This window comes from Hyperolius riggenbachi, chromosome 9 (genome assembly GCF_040937935.1).
Source record: "Hyperolius riggenbachi isolate aHypRig1 chromosome 9, aHypRig1.pri, whole genome shotgun sequence".
NCBI lineage: Eukaryota > Metazoa > Chordata > Amphibia > Anura > Hyperoliidae > Hyperolius > Hyperolius riggenbachi.
The window spans coordinates 50,938,553-50,956,614 of record NC_090654.1 but is presented as its reverse complement, the minus strand read 5'-3'; the positions used below and the strand labels follow the sequence as shown (position 1 = coordinate 50,956,614).

The following is an 18,062-nucleotide window of genomic DNA, read 5'->3' as shown; positions in this document are numbered from 1 at the left end:
TACAGGCAGAGCTGTCTGCACTCTGCAGGAAGAAACAGCCTGACACTTCAGTGGAAGATAGCTGCAGGGGGAAAGAAACACACAAATGATCTCTTGAGATTCAAAAGGAAGGCTGTATACAGCCTGCTTGTGTATGGATGTATTTTCTATGTGTGGACATACTGTACATCAACCTACTTCCTGTTTTGGTGGCCATTTTGTTTGTTTATAAACAAACTTTTTAAAACTGTTTTTAACCACTTTTAATGCGGCGAGGAGCGGCAAAATTGTGACAGAGGGTAATAGGAGATGTCCCCTAACGCACTGGTATGTTTACTTTTGTGCGATTTTAACAATACAGATTCTCTTTAAAGGAAACATCCAAGAACAAAAAAAAAACAAGATCCACTTACCTGGGGCTTCCTCCAGCCCGTGGCAGCCGTCCTGTGCCCTCGCCGCAGCTCCGGATACTCCCGGTCTTCTCCGCTGCAGAAGCCGACCTCGGCAGGTCGGGTTCCGCGTCGGCGTCTTCTGTGCTCCACCGCGCGGGTTATGTGGTCCGGCCGACGTCATCAGGACGGTACTGCGCAGGCGCTGTAGTTCGGCGCCTGCGCTACTGTCCTGATGACGTCGGCCGGAACACGTGACCCGCGCGGTGGAGCGCAGAAGACGCCGACCAGGAACCCGACCTGCCGAGGTCGGCTTCTGCAGCTGAGAAGACCGGGAGCCTCTAGAGCACAGGACGGCTGCCACAGGCTGGAGGAAGCCCCAGGTAAGTGGGTCTTTTTTTTTTTTTTTTTTATTTGCTTGCACACTTACTTTAAAGAGACCTAAAAACGCCTTCTATTGAAAAACTATGCTAAATGTAATTTTGCCTTCTTAAAACCGTTGCCTGGCTGTCCTGCTGATCCTCTGCTCTATAGATTTAGCCATAGACCCTGAACAAGCATGCAGCAGGTGTATTTTACTGAAGTCTAGATTAGCCGCATGCTTGTTTCAGACACTACTGCAGCCAAAGAGATCAGCAGGACTGCCAGGCAACTGGTATTGTCATATCTCAGTTCAGGTTCCCTTTTAAGTGAACCGAGCACCATTTTTAGCACCGATCTCAATAGCACATTAATGATGCATAACAACAATGTGGCTCATTAATAAAAGCAAAACTTAAATTTTACCTCTTCTTAAAGGTTTTATTACCCTACTTCCGAGGCCTGCTTGACCTCAGAAATTTTTAGACGGATAAGGAATGATGTAATTATTTTATTGCACACATTAGCAGAGAGCAAACAAAAGCTTTCATCAGCAGCGGTTGGGGTGTGTAGATAAAACAATGTGCTTCAAAGAGTTTAGAGAAGTCACAGATGCTAACTTCACACCTTCCTTTGGATAAATAATGGGCAGCTAGAAGGGGAGGGGGGGACATGGCAGCTCCTATAGCTATTAGAAACCAGGAAAAAAGAGTGGTGCTCGGTTTCCTTTAAAGGAGTACTGTAGGGGGAAAAAGAGTTGACCTTACCTGGGGCTTCTAATGGTCCCCCGCAGATGTCCTGTGCCCGTGCAGCCACTCACTGATACTCCGCGCAGCCACTCACCGATGCTCCGTGCCCCACCTCCGGTTCACTTCTGGAATTTACAACTTTAAAGTCGGAAAACCACTGCACCTGCGCAACCATGCTCTCGCTAATGTCACCAGGAGTGTATTGCGCAGGCTCAGTACGGTCTGCGCCTGCGCAGTATGCTCCTGGTGACATTAGCGGGAGCAAGGACACGGCCTCGCAGGCGCAGTGGTTTTCCGACTTTAAAGTCGGAAATCCCAGAAGTGAACCGGAGGCAGGGCGCGGAGCATCTTGGAGTGGCTGCGCAGGATGACTGCGGGGGACCATTAGAAGAACCAGGTACGTTCAACTTTTCCCCCCCTACCCCCCTACAGTAGTCCTTTAAGGTAGAGTGAAGCCATCTTGAATGCATGGTTGGCATAGAGCGGGTGGCTATCAGATCTGGCATATACTGGGTGACTACTATAAGCAGCCGCTTGTTTTCTGGTGTTTGCGCATACGACGATCGGCAGCATAATGCATTTCTTTTGCTGCAGCACAATCCTCTGAATGTAATCCTTCAACAAAACAAAGTAATTGTTCAGTGGAAACAAAAAAAAAAATCTATTAATGTTTTGTGTGACTGAGCGCAGCAGCCAGGACTTAATTAATGGCGGAGGTTTTTCAGCGCGTGCTCGAGCTGGCGCATTGTTCAGCGGAGATTAAACCGTAATGCGAGTTAAACAAGACTTCCATCTAAAAATACCCGTCAGGTCCCGCTATTAAGTAGCCGCTGTCGTCTTCAGTGACAGATATATTTCACTTAATTTCTCTGCACTCAAGGAACGCGAGGCATGTATCGTGTAACGCGAGAATTCCTCCGAGGGAGATGGAAGCTAGATTGGAGCTGCGTCTGGCTCTCGGGCCCTGGCTTTTAGGAGCTCGCTGTAACGCCGCGCACAGACCTTCTGGCACCAGCGAGGAAAGAGACTGCTCAGGAGCATTCTGTCAGGGTGTGATGCCATTCACCTGGCTGCCCCACAAGAGCGGATAAACGCCCATTGTTTCCATTCAGCTCGCTGGCTTTGGAAGAGTTAGCCTGGTCATTGGTGTGAGATGCTGGTAGACTCGGGAGAAGTTCAACATCTGATAACCATTGTTTTACTTTAAGAGTCTGCACACCTACACGACACGTTCACACTGCGCGAGTGTATGGGTTTAGGCATATAGTTTAGAGGGAACCTGACGTGAGAGGAATATGGAAGCTGCCATCTTCATTTCCTTATGAATAATTAGTGATGAGCTCATGAGCAGTGAGCTATTGGAATCCGTGATTAAAATGAGGCTTGATTGCCGCAGGTGTACGGCTGGGAGAGAGGGGGTTACTTACCCATAAGTCTGCGGTCCTCTATGCATTCCAAACAGTTTGCACGTGTCCTATTGGATGCGTTGCAAGACTCACTATGCTCACTTACTCCTTCCGGCTTGAAGGAGGAAGTGCGCGTAGTGAGTCTTGCAACGCGTCCAATAGGACATGTGCAAGATGATTGGAACGCATAGAGGACCGTGGGCTTATGGGTAAGTAACCCCCTCTCTCCCAGCCGCACACCTGAGGCAATCAAGCCTCATTTTAATCACGGATTCCAATAGCTCACTACTCATGAGCCCATCACTGTGAATAATGCCAGTTGCCCGGCTCTCAGGCTGAGATTTGGCTTTGCTTGTGTTTGAGTCACACCCCTGCAACAAGCATGCAGCCAGCGGAGTCACAGCATCTGATCTGCATGCTCATTCAGGGCTAGGAACTTTTCTATTATTAGAGATGGAGGAACAGCACAGAAGTCAGGCAACAGGCATTGTTTGTTAGAGAATGAAGATGGCAACCTCTGCATCACGGTACATACACACGTCCTACAAAGTACATGAATAACGCCACAACCTGACCGACACCACGACAAATCGTTTACACAACTTGTATTTTACGTGCACCAACCAACTGAGCGACCAAGTCATTTACGTACTGCGCACGCTAGCGAAACAACAGACTGCATGATATGGCTGCATTCAAAACAGGTTTGTAGTTCAAATGTAGAAACGCGGCCAACTGCTCAATATCAGCCCAACAATCGCGTCAGTTTATCCGACGGTTGGATTGTGCCTGTTATCAGTCGCTCGTCTAGTCATTTGCCATGCGTACACGCGTGATTGTCATCCAACAGACCAAAATCAGACGGTTTGGTTGAGAGTGTGTATGGGCCTTTACACACACTCTAGCTTCTCTTTAAAAGGAACCTAAACTTACAAGGATCTGGATTTTTCCTTTTAAAATAATGCCAGTTCCCTGACTCTCCTGCTGACCCTGTGTATCTAATACTTTTAGCCACAGCCCCCCAACAAGCATGCAGATCAGGTGCTCTGACTGGATTAGCTGCATGCTTGTTTCATGTGTGTGACCACTGCTGCTGCCAAAGAGCAGGGGCGAAGCAATAGGGGTTGCAGAGTTTGTGACCGCATCGGGGCCCTCCCTCAACTACAGTATTAGCTCTCTATTGGTCCTGTGCTCATAATAATCACTTCTATAGATACTTTGAATAGTGGTGATCATTAACAAACTGTTCCCCATCCCCTTCTTGCACCTTCTGACACTGTAGTTGCCATTGGCAGGTTTTGGTGCTCCATATCAATATTATGTATAGAGTGCTTGGGGGGGGGGGGGGGGGGGGGGGGATTGTAAAACTTGCATCGGGGCCCACAGCTCCTTAGCTACGCCACTGCCAAAGAGATCAGCAGGACAGCCAAGCAACTGGTATTGTTTAAAAGGAGACATCCATATCCCTCTCAGTTTAGGTTCCCTTTAAAGCCTGACTCACTAAAGCTAGGCATACTATTGTTAAGGTTGATAGATGCAAGTTGATTGATCCCTCTCTGATCAGAAATCAACTGGATAGCGATCAATTTCCATCACATTGATCTGATCTTTTTTTCAATTTCAGTAGACCTTTTTCAAGCATCAGTTGAACCGGGAGCAATGTCCTGCTAAACACAGTGCAGCAATCAACATATCCGCATTTTCCAACAAGTCCGATCACACTTTCAATAAACTGACCAAAGCCCTTCTGGATGAGTCTGACTTTGTAAGGGACAAATACTAATGATTTGCTTACTCAACAGTAAAGCATCATGGGATATCTTCTTTGCTCTCATAAAGCTCAATAATTGCAAATAACTTTGGTTATTTAGCATTGGTTTGCAACATCTTAGACATCAATAGACCATACATTACTCCTACTCTCCCTACAGCTTACACAATACACACAATACACAGTGACCAACAAACCATTATAGGCAAAGTTACATTTAGCAGCACTGTTCAGTGAGAGGGCTTTTCCATCCCTCAGGCCTTGTTCACATTATAAATAGGCAGCGTTATCGCAAGCGCTGAGTGATTCATTGAGCTTTTTTCAAAGCGCTTTTCTCTGCGCTTTGAGCTTAGAAAAGCGCTTTTGCTGAGCGATTGAGATTTGACTGACGTCAGTAAGTGAGCTCTTTGACCCGGAAAAAAGAAAGACATTGTATTTATTCTCAAACGCGCTCGGGAAAGCGCTATTAAAAAAAAGCTCATTTTCCAGCGTTTTGCGCTTTTCCTAAACCTTCCATCATAGCAAAAGCGATCAGAAAATGGTACATGTAGCGCGTTTGCTATTTGCTGAAAACCGAAATGCTCATATGTGAACACGCTCATAAGGAATCATTGCACAAGCGCTTTAAGGTTGATTTCTAAAATTGCCAGCGCTTAAAAAAACCCGCAAATGCTCATAGTGTGAACAAGTCCTTAAACTTTCCATGTGGTTCTGGGTTACCATGAGCTACAAACACTGGTCCACATGACAGCCCAGGGGCCCCAGGTCTCTCTCACTCGCTGGGGCCCCCAAACCACCATGCGACACCTAGAGGGAAGTGTGGGCAAGCCCTGGACCTCTCACCTCCAGGGAACTCACCCATGAGCTATCTGGGTACTCTTTAGTGCTAGTCCAATCCCTATCCCATAGAGCCGGGCAGCACGGTGGCGTAGTGGTTAGCGCTCTCGCCTTGCAGCGCTGGGTCCCCGATTCCAATTCCAGCCAGGTCAACATCTGCAAGGAGTTTGTATGTTCTCTCCGTGTCTGCGTGGGTTTTCTCCGGGCACTCCGGTTGAAATCTAGGGCCAATCTGACTGCATTTTGTGGAGAATCTGCAGCCAATCTGGTTGCACTTTGTGTTAAAATCTGCTATCACTCTAATTGCAATTTGTGGGGATACTGCTGCTAGATTTTTTTTTCCCTTGGGAAGGGGGGGGGGGGGATATTTGGGGAGGTCTGCCAGCCCTCCAACATGTGGTCTGGAAAAAAAACGGCCCTCCATGCCCGCGAAGTTGGACAGCACTGCACTAAACGATACATACATAGACATAGGACTATGGTAGGGACTAGATTGTGAGCTCCTCTGAGGGACAGTTATTGACAAGACTATATACTCTGTACAGCGCTGCGTAATATGTCGGCGCTATATAAATACTAAATAATAATAATAGAGCCATATCAATCCCTGCCATGCACTGATCCGAGTAGCAAAACTCAAACGGCCGTATGCATGTTAGATTGCTGTAGCTCTGTAACATGGATAACCTATAGGCCCACCATACACCAGGGGTTTTTTAGTGTTAGGCACTAGGAGGGTAGGCTTCATGTGTGAATGGGTTAGTCTGTAGTAAAATATCAATCATGTAAATTGCCAATATTTTTACTAGCAGCACCACCCGGGGCCTAACTCATACAGTTGTTCTGCTACACGGACGCCTTTTAACCACCCACCTGAACTTGGCCAAATATTTGAGTCGCTGACCCAGACTGAGTAGGAAGATCAGACTCAGACCTCACTAGTGACACTCGCCAGCAGTTATTAGAAGCATGTACCTCACACACTACTGAAATATATAGCCCGGCAGCCAGGTAAATGAAATTCGTGAAACACGAATAAAGAGGGCAGCCCCAACATACCTCTCAGTTTAAAAAAAGAAAAAAAGGATTGAACTTCATCCCAGTCAGTAGCTGATACCCCCTTTCCCGTGCGAAATCTTTTATTTTTCTTAACAGATCATCAGGGGGCTCTGTATGGCTGATATTGCATTGAAACCCCTCCCACAGTGTGATGTCATGATCATGGTGCTGACATCACACTGTAGGAGCCTTGTTGCATTGTGGGAAATAACAGCTGTTTCCAACTGCCAAAAAATCAAGCTGCATCTCCGTCCACTGACATCACCTGCCAGCTGTAAAAATGTCACCATATGATGAATGGTCAGAATGTAAATCGGAGAGAGGAAATATTTTACAATGGGCAAACGCTGACTGAATCATTTATACATAATTAATGTAAAAATGAAGCCCTTTTGTTTACTACGTTATTTTCACTGGAGTTCCAACTTCCTCTTAAAGTTTACTTTTACAGTTTGTAATTCATATATATCTATGTTGCTGAAAATGTATAGAATGTTAAATACAGTATTTGTTTTCAGACTATTATTTTCTGTACAGTGAGAACCATTACATTGACTTACAGTGCCCATGTTCTCTTCCATTGGACTGCTAGACAGGAAGTCACTGGTGGACAGTAAATATTTTCCCCATTCAGCTTTATCTCTCTTATCTCCAGTTCCTGAAACAAAATATCTATAAATGATATGAATAGCTTGTTTGCATAACATTAATATTTCAGTGCTCTGCTTCTTGTATCCTCAGTCTCAGTGGTCACATTGCCATGATTATATGTCCCGACTGGACTTTGCTGTCATTTATTATAAGCAGGTCCGGCTCATGAGAGGTAATAATTCCTTTTTTAGCCAACTTCGAGTCCAAACTGAGGAGCCCAAGGCTCACCTGTAACCAGCTGCTGTATCTGTACCTGTATAAGGCCAGTAGTAGCAGTTATGCAGTACTGCAGCAAACTCTGGTGGGTGGTAGACCGACCAGTTGGTCTAAGACTGCTATCAAGGTGCCAGACTCTGCAGTAATGCAGAGCTTATCAGTCCTCCATGTATGAAAATCAGAAAATCTATTTCATGCCATTAGTGGCACAGAAGCCATTTTTCCTAAGCACTATTTATTTGTTGCACAAAGGTTCTCAGTGTTCTTGTGTCCCACCTAGAGGATGGCAGCATCATGTTAACAAGAGTTGAGTAGGTGATACCTTTAAAGTGAATCTGAAGGGAAAAAAAAAAACCCCAAAAACCCAAAACACAAGATACTTACCTTAGGAATGGGAAAGCTATGGGTTTGAATGGGAAAAGTTCCTCGCACAGACCCCGCGTTCCAGTGCTGGATCCCCGGTTCAAATCTCCCACCGCAGGAAGATTTGGAAATCTTCAAGATCCTGAGTGCTCCCGAAGACGGGTGGCTCTGTACTTGTGCATGCGCAGCATGGAGCGGCCTGTCCTTGAGAGCACTTGGGCTCCTGAACACTTCCGAGGCCTTGGGCAGCGGCAGAGAGCGGTCTCTGACCAATTGGTCAGAAACTGCTAATGGGGGAGCCAGCGGTGGAACGCGGGAACCGTAGGAGAAATGGGAAGGCTCATTAGGACCCAGAGTCTTCTGTCTCCTTAGGTGAGTATCTTTTTTGTTTTTTTTCAACTCCCTTCAGACTCCCTTTATTGACTAACTGTACAAGATTTCTTTGCAAACTTTCAAAACTTAAAGGGAAACTTAAGTCATAAAAAAAATTTCAATTTACCAGCCTTGAGGTAGTCGCCGCTGCTGGCCGGAGGGGATCAGGAGGACATCATGGGCACAGGAGGACTCCAGGAGGCTGCAAGAAGCCCCAGGTAAGTTAAAATCATTTTTCTTTTTATTACTTAAGCATCCTTTTAAGTTTCTTCAGGCATGTTGCAGAACTGGATCACGTCTGTGCAGTAGAGTGGACCCGATTGAGCTCGGCTATTTCTGCCTGAGCCCGAGGGGAAGCTTATACTGAGGTTGTGCAGAAGCGAGCCTTGGTAAGTACTGCTGCACACTGTTCAGGGGCTGCCAGCACTGGATCCCCAAGGCTGGAGAGAATGGGAGAGCATCATTAGGACCCCTTCCAAGATAAGTACCCATAGGGGCACTTTTTTCTTTAAGGTTGCTAAGGACTATAGAGTCTCGATTATACAATCTTATCGCATCTTTATGTCAAGGGCAGTTTACAAAGGCATTAAAATGTTTTTTTTTTATTCACTCCGCGGCCCATTCAATAATTATAATCAAACTGGATGATAATTGGTGCTACCAAGAGCATGCCCGATCGATGATGTGACCAATTTCAAGCCGAAATTGGTTGCATGTATCGATTGGACAATCTAGAAAATCTCAGGCCATTATGCTTGTTCAGATGCACAGTGGTAGCAGCATGCGATATTGGGACGAGCAATGAACGATATGGAACTCCCGGGGGCTGTCACCACTAGTGTTTTTATGCTCCCCCCTCCCGGTGCCCATGCAGTTATACTTTACCTGTTAGCCGTCCACACTGAGTGATTTCCATGTTTGGGCCCCACACGTCCGCTGGCATATAGCACCTGTGGCGCGTATGGTGTTACAAATGCGCCCCATGTGCTATAACCCCGGCAACCACATGAGTGCCTCATGCGGAAGTATGAGGACACAGACGGATGGCGTGACAGGGAAAGTATAACTGCATGGGTACCTGGAGGGGCGCCATAAAACATTCGGGGGACAGTGGCTGGGGGTGGCGTGACGGTGTCACGGGGCTGATTCCTAAAATAATTCATGCTAAAATCAATCGGGAATCGGCCTGCGGTTTATGGTAGCCAATAGATCTCTCTCCGGTCATATTACATCAGAGAGAGATTCGTCTCTTGGTTGATCAGCTGCCAAAATTGCTAAATGTATGGATACCTTAAAGAGACTCCGTAACAAAAATTTCATCCGGTTTTCTTCCATCCTACAAGTTCCAATATATACGCTATAGCAGCATAGAGGGTGATAGCAGCGTCTGGGAACGCGGAAAAACAGCCGCGTTCCCAGCCTGTCGGCGGCTGTCGCCGAACCGGAAGTAGCCGCCGGCGGGGACAGGACGATCGGAGCGGGGCTGCGAGGGCACCATCCAGCTTCGGGGTGCTGAGGAATGCCCCAGGTGAGTAAATGTCATTTTTTTTTTTGACTTAAGTTTTCCTTTAAGGAATGATTGTTCTGCTCGAAGGACAGCACAAGTACAGGTGGAATTGCCTGGCTTTGGGGACAGCAGTAGTGGTCATTTATTTGTGATGTTGATTGGCAGATCACCATGTCGCACTGTCATCATGTCATACTATGCCTGTACTGATGTTATATCTTCACCTGAGGTGATCACTAATTATCTGGGGCAATGAAAATCTAGTATGTGGATAGAGCTTTATTCCCATCTATCTAAAGATCGCCATACACAATACAATCAGATTGATACTTGTTCCTATTTTTTTTTTAATCAGATGTATAAGAAATTGAAAATACTTTAAAAACTGATTTGATTTTCCTGATTATTTGATGAAACTAAGAAAAGAAATAAATACTAATTAAATCGTATATGGCCACCTTTTGAACAAATCTATAAAATCTAGAGGTCCACTTTAAAGAGAATCTGTATTGTTAAAATCGCTCAAAAGTAAACATACCAGTGCGTTAGGGGACATCTCCTATTACCCTCTGTCACAATTTCGCCGCTCCTCGCCGCATTAAAAGTGGTTAAAAACAGTTTTAAAAAGTTTGTTTGTAAACAAACAAAATGGCCACCAAAACAGGAAGTAGGTTGATGTACAGTATGTCCACACATAGAAAATACATCCATACACAAGCAGGCAGTATACAGCATTCCTTTTGAATCTCAAGAGATCATTTGTGTGTTTCTTTCCCCCATGCACTGAAGTTTCAGGCTGCTCTTTTCTTCCTGCAAACAGCTTTGCCCTTGTCTGTAATTCTTCAGTATGTGAAAGCCCAGCCAGCTCAGAGGACGATTTATCCAGCTTGTAAAAGATAAGAGAGAATAGAGAAGCTGCTCTAATCTAAATAACACACAGGCAGTGTGCATAGAGGGGCCAGAAAGGGTGAGTTCATAGCAGAACCACAACACTGAAGAACTTGGCAGCCTTCCAGACACAGGCGGACAAGTCTGACAGGGGAAAGATACATTGATTTATTACAGAGACTGTGATAGTAGAAAGTGCTGCAGTAAGCCAGAACACATTAGAATAGCTTTTGGAACTTGTAGGATGATAAAAAACAGGATGCAATTTTTGTTACGGAGTCTCTTTAACAATGTTAAATTTAACCACTTAATGACAAGCAGACATATAAAAACGACCTGCTAGAGCCTCTTAATGGCTCTAGGACGTTTTTATAAGTCAAACAGTGATGCTGCCTCTGTGCGCTCCCGCGAGCGTGCACTTAAGATTAGTGAAAAAATACACCTTTATTTCCAAATAATGTAATGTCACCATACTTTGTACTAGGGACATAATTAAAATATTGTGACAAATAGGCAGATAAAATGTGTGGGTTTTATGCACAGTAGCAGTGTTTATATTAAAACTATATGGGATAAAATTGAAGAAAGTGTATTTTTTTTCATTTTTTCCTTGTTTTTCCCTTTAAAATGCATAGACAATAAAGTAATTACTGAAAACAAATATCAACCCCAAAAAGCCTAATTGGTGGTGGAAAAAAACAAGATATAGATCATTCCATTGTGATTAAGCTATTGGCAAATGAAAGGAATGAGTAGGTTTAACAGATTTGTTTTTTTTTCTTCAGTGTGTACTCCTATCTGTGCAAATTCTAACCTAGAATTTAATCTGGTGAAGACAAAACATCCTCCAGCAGCGGAGAGGAGTGTAAACAGGTAGCACGTTTCTCCAGCACACGGGGTTAACCTCCGTGCCTCTTCCCATGTGACACTAGAGGAAGCCTCTACCCTTACACACTGCCACCAGCAAACCCCCCTCATGTCTCCGTAACTGAGCACATCACCTGAGTTCATAGACCTCCTGTCTCCAACAGAATCATGTACATCGGAATCTTTTGTCATGTCCCGGAATGGGAATGCCTATCAGAGCCTCTCTATGAGGGCAGAGAGGCTGATAAAGTGTTGCAGATAAGGTTATGTGACACCGTGGGTTTAAAAATACCAGAAATGAAATTGTCTCTCCGTCTGGAGGCTTCCATTTCGCTGGCCAAAGCTGGCGGTGGCACCGTAGCCCTTTCTTGGATTCCTTCTTGTGCTATCGGAAAAAAGACGTGGAAAGGTCCAAAGACGATGCTCCTTGACCCGAACGCGCCGGGCCACTGTCTTGTGTGAGGCAGCCGTGCAACTCTAGACCGTCGCTGCCCCTTATCTTGTCTGTCTTTTTGCTGCTGCCGTCGAGGAGTGAGAGGGTAGCGAGGTAGAAGGGAGATGAATGATACCGGGAGGAACCGGAGAACGCAGCCTGAAAGTCAGCGCTCTACTTAACATATTGCGCCAGCAACGCTCCATTAGAGCTATTGAAATAGTTCTAACATTTCCAAAAAGCTCCTCAAACAATGAAAGGTTTATGGAGGATATTTATTCTTTATGCCCATATAATGTGCCTTTTCAGGGCTGATCAAAGTGCACCTTTCACGAAAAAAACTTGGAGACTGCCATCGTTAACTGCTTTCACAAAATTCTACTTGCGTGACTGTATTGATGATGCTTTGGCTTTACTAGTATGTGCAATTCACCCCCGGACACATATACACATTAGCTTGGGGTCCCATGATGTCCTCCACGGCCGCTCCATTCTCTCAGAAAACCTTAGGTATTTAGGCCAGCTGTGCTCCCCTGGGCATGCGTGGCACGGCCATGCGTGCACCCCCATTGCGCTCCCGCAGCCTGGAGCATTCTGAATGCTCCTGGGCGCGGGGACGCACGTCCGAGCATGTGCTGAAAACCTCGACTGGCGGCGACTGACCTGATTACTGAGAGGATTTCAGAGAGAACGGAGCAGCCGGTGAGGGACTTCAAGCACCTCATGGGGCTGGAAGAAGCCCCAGGTAAATTGTCCCACACACCATCTCAGGTGCACTTTAAGAGCCCATTTTCCATTTGTGTTTTAGTCACTGCACTGAAATTACTGTTCCTGTCTATGTGCCCACTAATGATCCATAATTCTATTTGCAGTTGGGCTGAAGCCTGAGACAAAGCAGATTCTTGGTGGCTCCTCAAAGAAGAAGTCCAAAGCAAATAAAGGGGATGCAGAGACCCAGAAGGAGGAGGAGACACGCTCAGACAGCCAGCAAGTGCTCATCATGCTGGGCTTTAAGAGATACGTGTTTGACCCTCAGAAGAAGATGATTCAGTCCTGATGTATTGCGCTCGGCCACAATAAAGGTCTCCTTGCATGGAGGTGGCCCAGCATGACTCTCTATGAACTGTTTGCTGATGCTCTCTGGAACCACATAATGCAGACCATAGTTTTCATCTTGCCACAGACGGCCTTACCTTTTAAAAAAAAAAAAAGTTTAAATATTCTGAAATTTTCTTATGTTAAAGAGAAAAAGTGATGTAAACATTACTGGTTGTAAACTTGACATTTATCAATGATTAAAAAAAATGTACTAAAACGAGAAAATGAGCGCTACCTGCTTCAACCACAGACCTATTAGACAACGAGCTCACCCCTATGCTCAAATTAGGTTTTATTGCTGTCTTTTTTTTTGTACAGATAAACCCCTCTAGATAAGATCTCCTTTCATAGGTTTTTATTCCCAGATCTGCATTAGACGTAGCAATTGCTGTTCAGGATATGCTTTTGAAAACTCTGAAAATCCCCCATGAGGAGATGGACTAGTCCAAATCTAGTTGGTTCTGTCAGATTTTAACTGCTCACTATTTTTTGCAATAGTGGTACTTTAAACCCCTCAGAATGGGAGCGGCCATTCAGATTTGTTTTTCAAAGTGTATTCTCTGCAGCAGTTGTTGTTCGGTACTTAGGAAGGCACGGACTGGGAACAAGAATGCAGCATGTAAGTGTCCCTCTGCATGCTTGTTACCTATGTAGGCAAGGGGTGAGGAAGAGTGCCCAGGCCAGAATATCTAAACTTAGTAAGGGGGGAAGACACCGAGAGCCCAATATAGTGCAGTATGTTATGTCAAATTGGAGGAGAAAAGTATAATGAGATTTATACTCACAAACAAGGGTTACCCTCCAGGCAACCACTGTAAAGGCAGGTGGGGAGATTAAACCTGTCCCCACTCAGGAATAAGAAGTCGCTCTTTGTAGTTCAGAAGAAAGGGGCCAAATCCCCTCCACCAGGGGTGGACAATTTGGTATAACAAAGGTACAGAGGCGCCAGTAGTGTAAAAATAGATAAAATTGTTAAAAATGGGAGGTGATGGGTGGACTCGCCTCTCCCAACATAAACACAAGGAAATGCTGATTTTGCAACATAAAATTTTTAATCATACACTCCAATATTTTGCAACGCGTTTCGCGGGTTCAACCCACTTCATCAGGCTATGGAATGGAGTACAACACTTGTATGTAGGATTCGTCAGCTTAGCGCCTCAGAGGCGCCTCAGCATTTCCTTGTGTTTATGTTGGGAGAGGCGAGTCCACCCATCACCTCCCATTTTTAACAATTTTATCTATTTTTACACTACTGGCGCCTCTGTACCTTTGTTATACCAGAATATCTAAACTGCACGGGATGGACAAACATGGCTAGTGATGACATCACTGTCACCCCTTCAGCAATCCCATGCATTAGACTTCCCACACCAAACTGCTATTTTACTTCCCACAACAGGGCAACTCCCACTACCTCTCTCCTCCCCATTCCATAGAACAGCACAGGCTGCTTGGCTGGGAAATAAGCTGCATATGTGCACTGAAATTGATTACCATGGTGATCGGAAATTATCAATCAACCTCAGGATTCTACAGTTAATGGCCACCGTTACAGTACATACACACACTCTCCATACGCTCGGTGCCCCCGAGAAAATTCGTGCCTTCGGGAGCCATTGGAAGAATTTGTTTCCTAGTGCTTCCAAAGACTGGTGGCTCTGTACTGCGCATGCGCAAGACTGTGCTGCCTGTATGCGCAGTACAGAGCTTGCACGTCTTTGGAAGCATTTGAAGACACAAGTGCTTCCGAAGCTGTACGAGGATTCCTGAAGGTGTATTTGGCCAGTTGGTCGGGTAACGTCAATTGAGGGGACAGCAGTGGACCGAAGGCACGAAGTGAGGGCTGAAAAGGCTCTATGGAATCCTTTTTTCTACAAAGGTGAGTATTTTTTTTTTCAGAGTAACCAAGCAGCTCGGGGTGACCCAAACCACTAGGAATGTATAGGGGGATAAAAGAGACCGAAAAGCTCTCCTACTAATAAGCAACGTTTGGTGAAATTTGCCTTTTTAAAACAGGACATTTGCAATAATTCAGCTATAAGTGAACATTTGTGGTTACCCACAATGCTCCACTGCTGAATATGCAAATTATCCCTTTTCCCCCTTGTAAGCAAGGCAAACATCAAGAACCGCTGGTGTATAGCAAGCCTAGCTTCAGTTTTACTTTAAAGACAGACCTTTCACATGCAGCAGCTATTTTATTTTTCCTTCTTTTAAAGCTCACTTGAATAAAAAAAAAAGAGGTGGTCATACCTGGGGATTCTTCAATGCCCCCATAATCTCCATGGCTCCTCACCTTTGCCAGTATCGCCTCCTTCTTGGTGCTTTACCCCTCCCTTCTTGTCTGAAGCACGCATGCTCTGTCCATCGGCGCACTCTCTTTATAATCACTCCTAAATGGCTGTGTGAAGGAGCCTTTGCTGGGGGCATCCTGCGTGGCTGCAAATATTTCTAAACCATGCATACCAGATTGCTACATACCAATCGAAGAGTGCATGCAGATGTATACCAGCTGGCTACAGGCCACACCTGCTGTGCACAGCCGTTAGGGAGTGCGATAGAAGAGTGCATGCTGAAAGGACAGAGCATGTGCCAAGACTGACTGGATTCAGTCGGAGCTTTGAATGGGCAAAACCTCCACAACGAAGGGGAGGCTGCTAATGCTGAGTAGTCACGTGGTTATGAGGGCACTGTGGAAGCACCAGGCATGGCAACCTCGTATATCTATCCATAGTTTAGGTACCCTGTAAGCTGCACAAACTGGAAGTTATTTGCATCTCACTGACCAATCCCTACTTATCTATGTGACATATGCTACTGAACCACAACACATAAACACAATCTCTGGCATACAGGGTCTACACAGGATTAGGAGAACATCGGAGACCGGAGTGCCGCTTAACGCACTGTTTCAGGATCTGATAAGTTCTGGCACGTGCTGGGGGCGCACAGAGCCTAAACACCTTCAGCAAAACAAAGCAAGCTTTGAATTTTTCAAATATATGTTGCTGTTCTTATTCAAAAATAAAACTAAAGAGATCTTGATAAGTTTTCCCTCCAGCAGGCCTGTTACCAGGACTAGGCGTTATATCATGCCTCCAGCTTTGAAGATTGGTAACAAGGCTCCTCAGAATGAAGAGGGCGTGAAATAGAGCGAATGACAGCCTAAACAACCATTGTGACCTGTTCTTTGACTGTGCAACAACACACTATAACAGACAAAACACGGCACACACAAGAGTGCATCTGAAGAGGAACCGCCTGCATGGGATCTTATTGAAGTTCCAGCATCAAATCACACCCCCCCTCACATGACCAAGCAGGTCCCTTCAACCCCTGGCCTGTTTATAACAGTGGTGATCAGCATGCATGCCAGAAAACTGCTCTTGTTGCTGCAGAAGTAACTGCACTTTTTAGATATATTTATACAAGAATACAACAATAGCCAGTAATCCAGGGCCACCCCTGATCGTTGTTATGTATAACAATGAGAAATCAAACAAAACGTTTAGGGCCTGTTTCCACTACACGCAGATTGGACGCAGAATGGATGCAGAAAAACTGGCTCCAATGAATGCCTATGGGCCTGTTTCCACTAAACGTGATTTTTCTGATGCAGATTTTCCCATAGGCATTCATTGGAGTCAGTTTTTCTGCATCCAATCTGCGTGTAGTGGAAACAGACCCTTAAGGTTTGTAAGCCAATAAGAATCTAGCACATATTCATAAAATGTAACGTTTAATATAATGATATAAAAATCAGGTTTGTAAACATCAATTCCTAAATTATGTCAGTGTATCGATGCAATATGCAACCTGACACATTTCGTAGCTCAGCAGCTACTTCTTCAGAGGCATAGAATTTCAAGTAGTCGTTTCCTCAGAATCCTTTACTTCACCAAGCATGACTGGGGTCATGCCTGTAATTGGTTTTAGCAAAACAGAGCACCTTAAAACAATAAATTACAGTGCAAAAAAAAAAAAAAAGTAAAAACACTACTACAGATACAGTGACATTGCAAAAGAAAGCAAAACAAGATAATACAGAATGAGAACAGTAAGAATAACTATCTTCGTAACGTGTGGTGCAACAATTAAGAAGTTGCTTCCTTAAGTGTGCTTGTGTGTGGGGAACACCATGGTGCTTATAGAGAATTCAAGAGTCTCACCACTGTGGGGAAGAAAGTCTGTGTACCTTAATGTCCTGATGGGAGGGCCAGGAATCTCCAACCTGATGGGAGCCATCGGAAGAAACGATGACCTGGGTGTGATGGATCATTGGCAATCCTTGTTTCCCTGGAACACATCTAACAGTTGTAAATGAGCTCTAGTGGGGAAGGGGTTTCCCAATTATTTTCTCCGCTATTCTGGTGACCCTCTGAATTTTGTATCTGTCGCTGGCAGTGACGTTAGCGTACCAGATGAGGATGGATGAGCAGAGGACAGACTTGATGGTGGCGTAGTAGAAGGACTTTAGAAGTTCTTGGGCAATGCCGAACTTAATTTATTTACGCAGGAAGAAAAGTCTCTGCTGAACCTTCTTTTGGGTTGAGATGGTTGTGCCCAGGAGGCGGACACTGGGAACTCTTAACTTCAGACCTGTCGATATAGATCGGAATCGAATCAATATGAATAGATGAAGAGGAAAATAAAATCATATTATCTAAAAACCAAGAAACATAAGGAATATAAGTTGACATGTTTCTTGGTTTGTAGATACTATTATTTTAGCTCCATCTTCATGAAAAAAAGCCCACGTACAGTCAGGTTCATAAATATTGGACATCGACACAATTCAAAAATGTTGGCTCTATACACAACCACAATGGATTTTAAATGAAACCAACACAATATGCTTTAACTGTAGATTTTCAGCTTTGCTTTGAGGCTGTTTACATCCAAATCAGTTGAACGGTGTAGGAATTACAAGTGTGTATATGTGCCTCCCACTTGTTAAGGGAGCAAAAGTAATGGGACAATTTGCTTCTCAGTTCCATGGCCAGGTATGTGTTTGTCCCTTATCACAAGTACAATGAGCAGATACAAGGTCCAGAGCTGATTTCAAGTGTGCTATTTTCATTTGGAATCTGTTGCTGTCAACTCTCAAGATGAGA

At 44.9% G+C, this 18,062-nt stretch overlaps 1 protein-coding gene across 1 annotated transcript in view; it reads left to right on the top strand.

Annotated features, from left to right (window-relative positions):
• Window positions 1–13,170, top strand: part of EEFSEC (eukaryotic elongation factor, selenocysteine-tRNA specific) — a 244,383-nt gene extending 231,213 nt beyond the window's left edge. The window contains exon 7 of the mRNA XM_068252731.1: window positions 12,720–13,170. Within this exon, the coding sequence (XP_068108832.1) occupies window positions 12,720–12,904 (185 nt within the window). The 3' untranslated portion in view covers window positions 12,905–13,170. The remainder of the gene's footprint in view (window positions 1–12,719) is intronic.
• The last annotated feature ends 4,892 nt before the right edge of the window (window positions 13,171–18,062 follow it).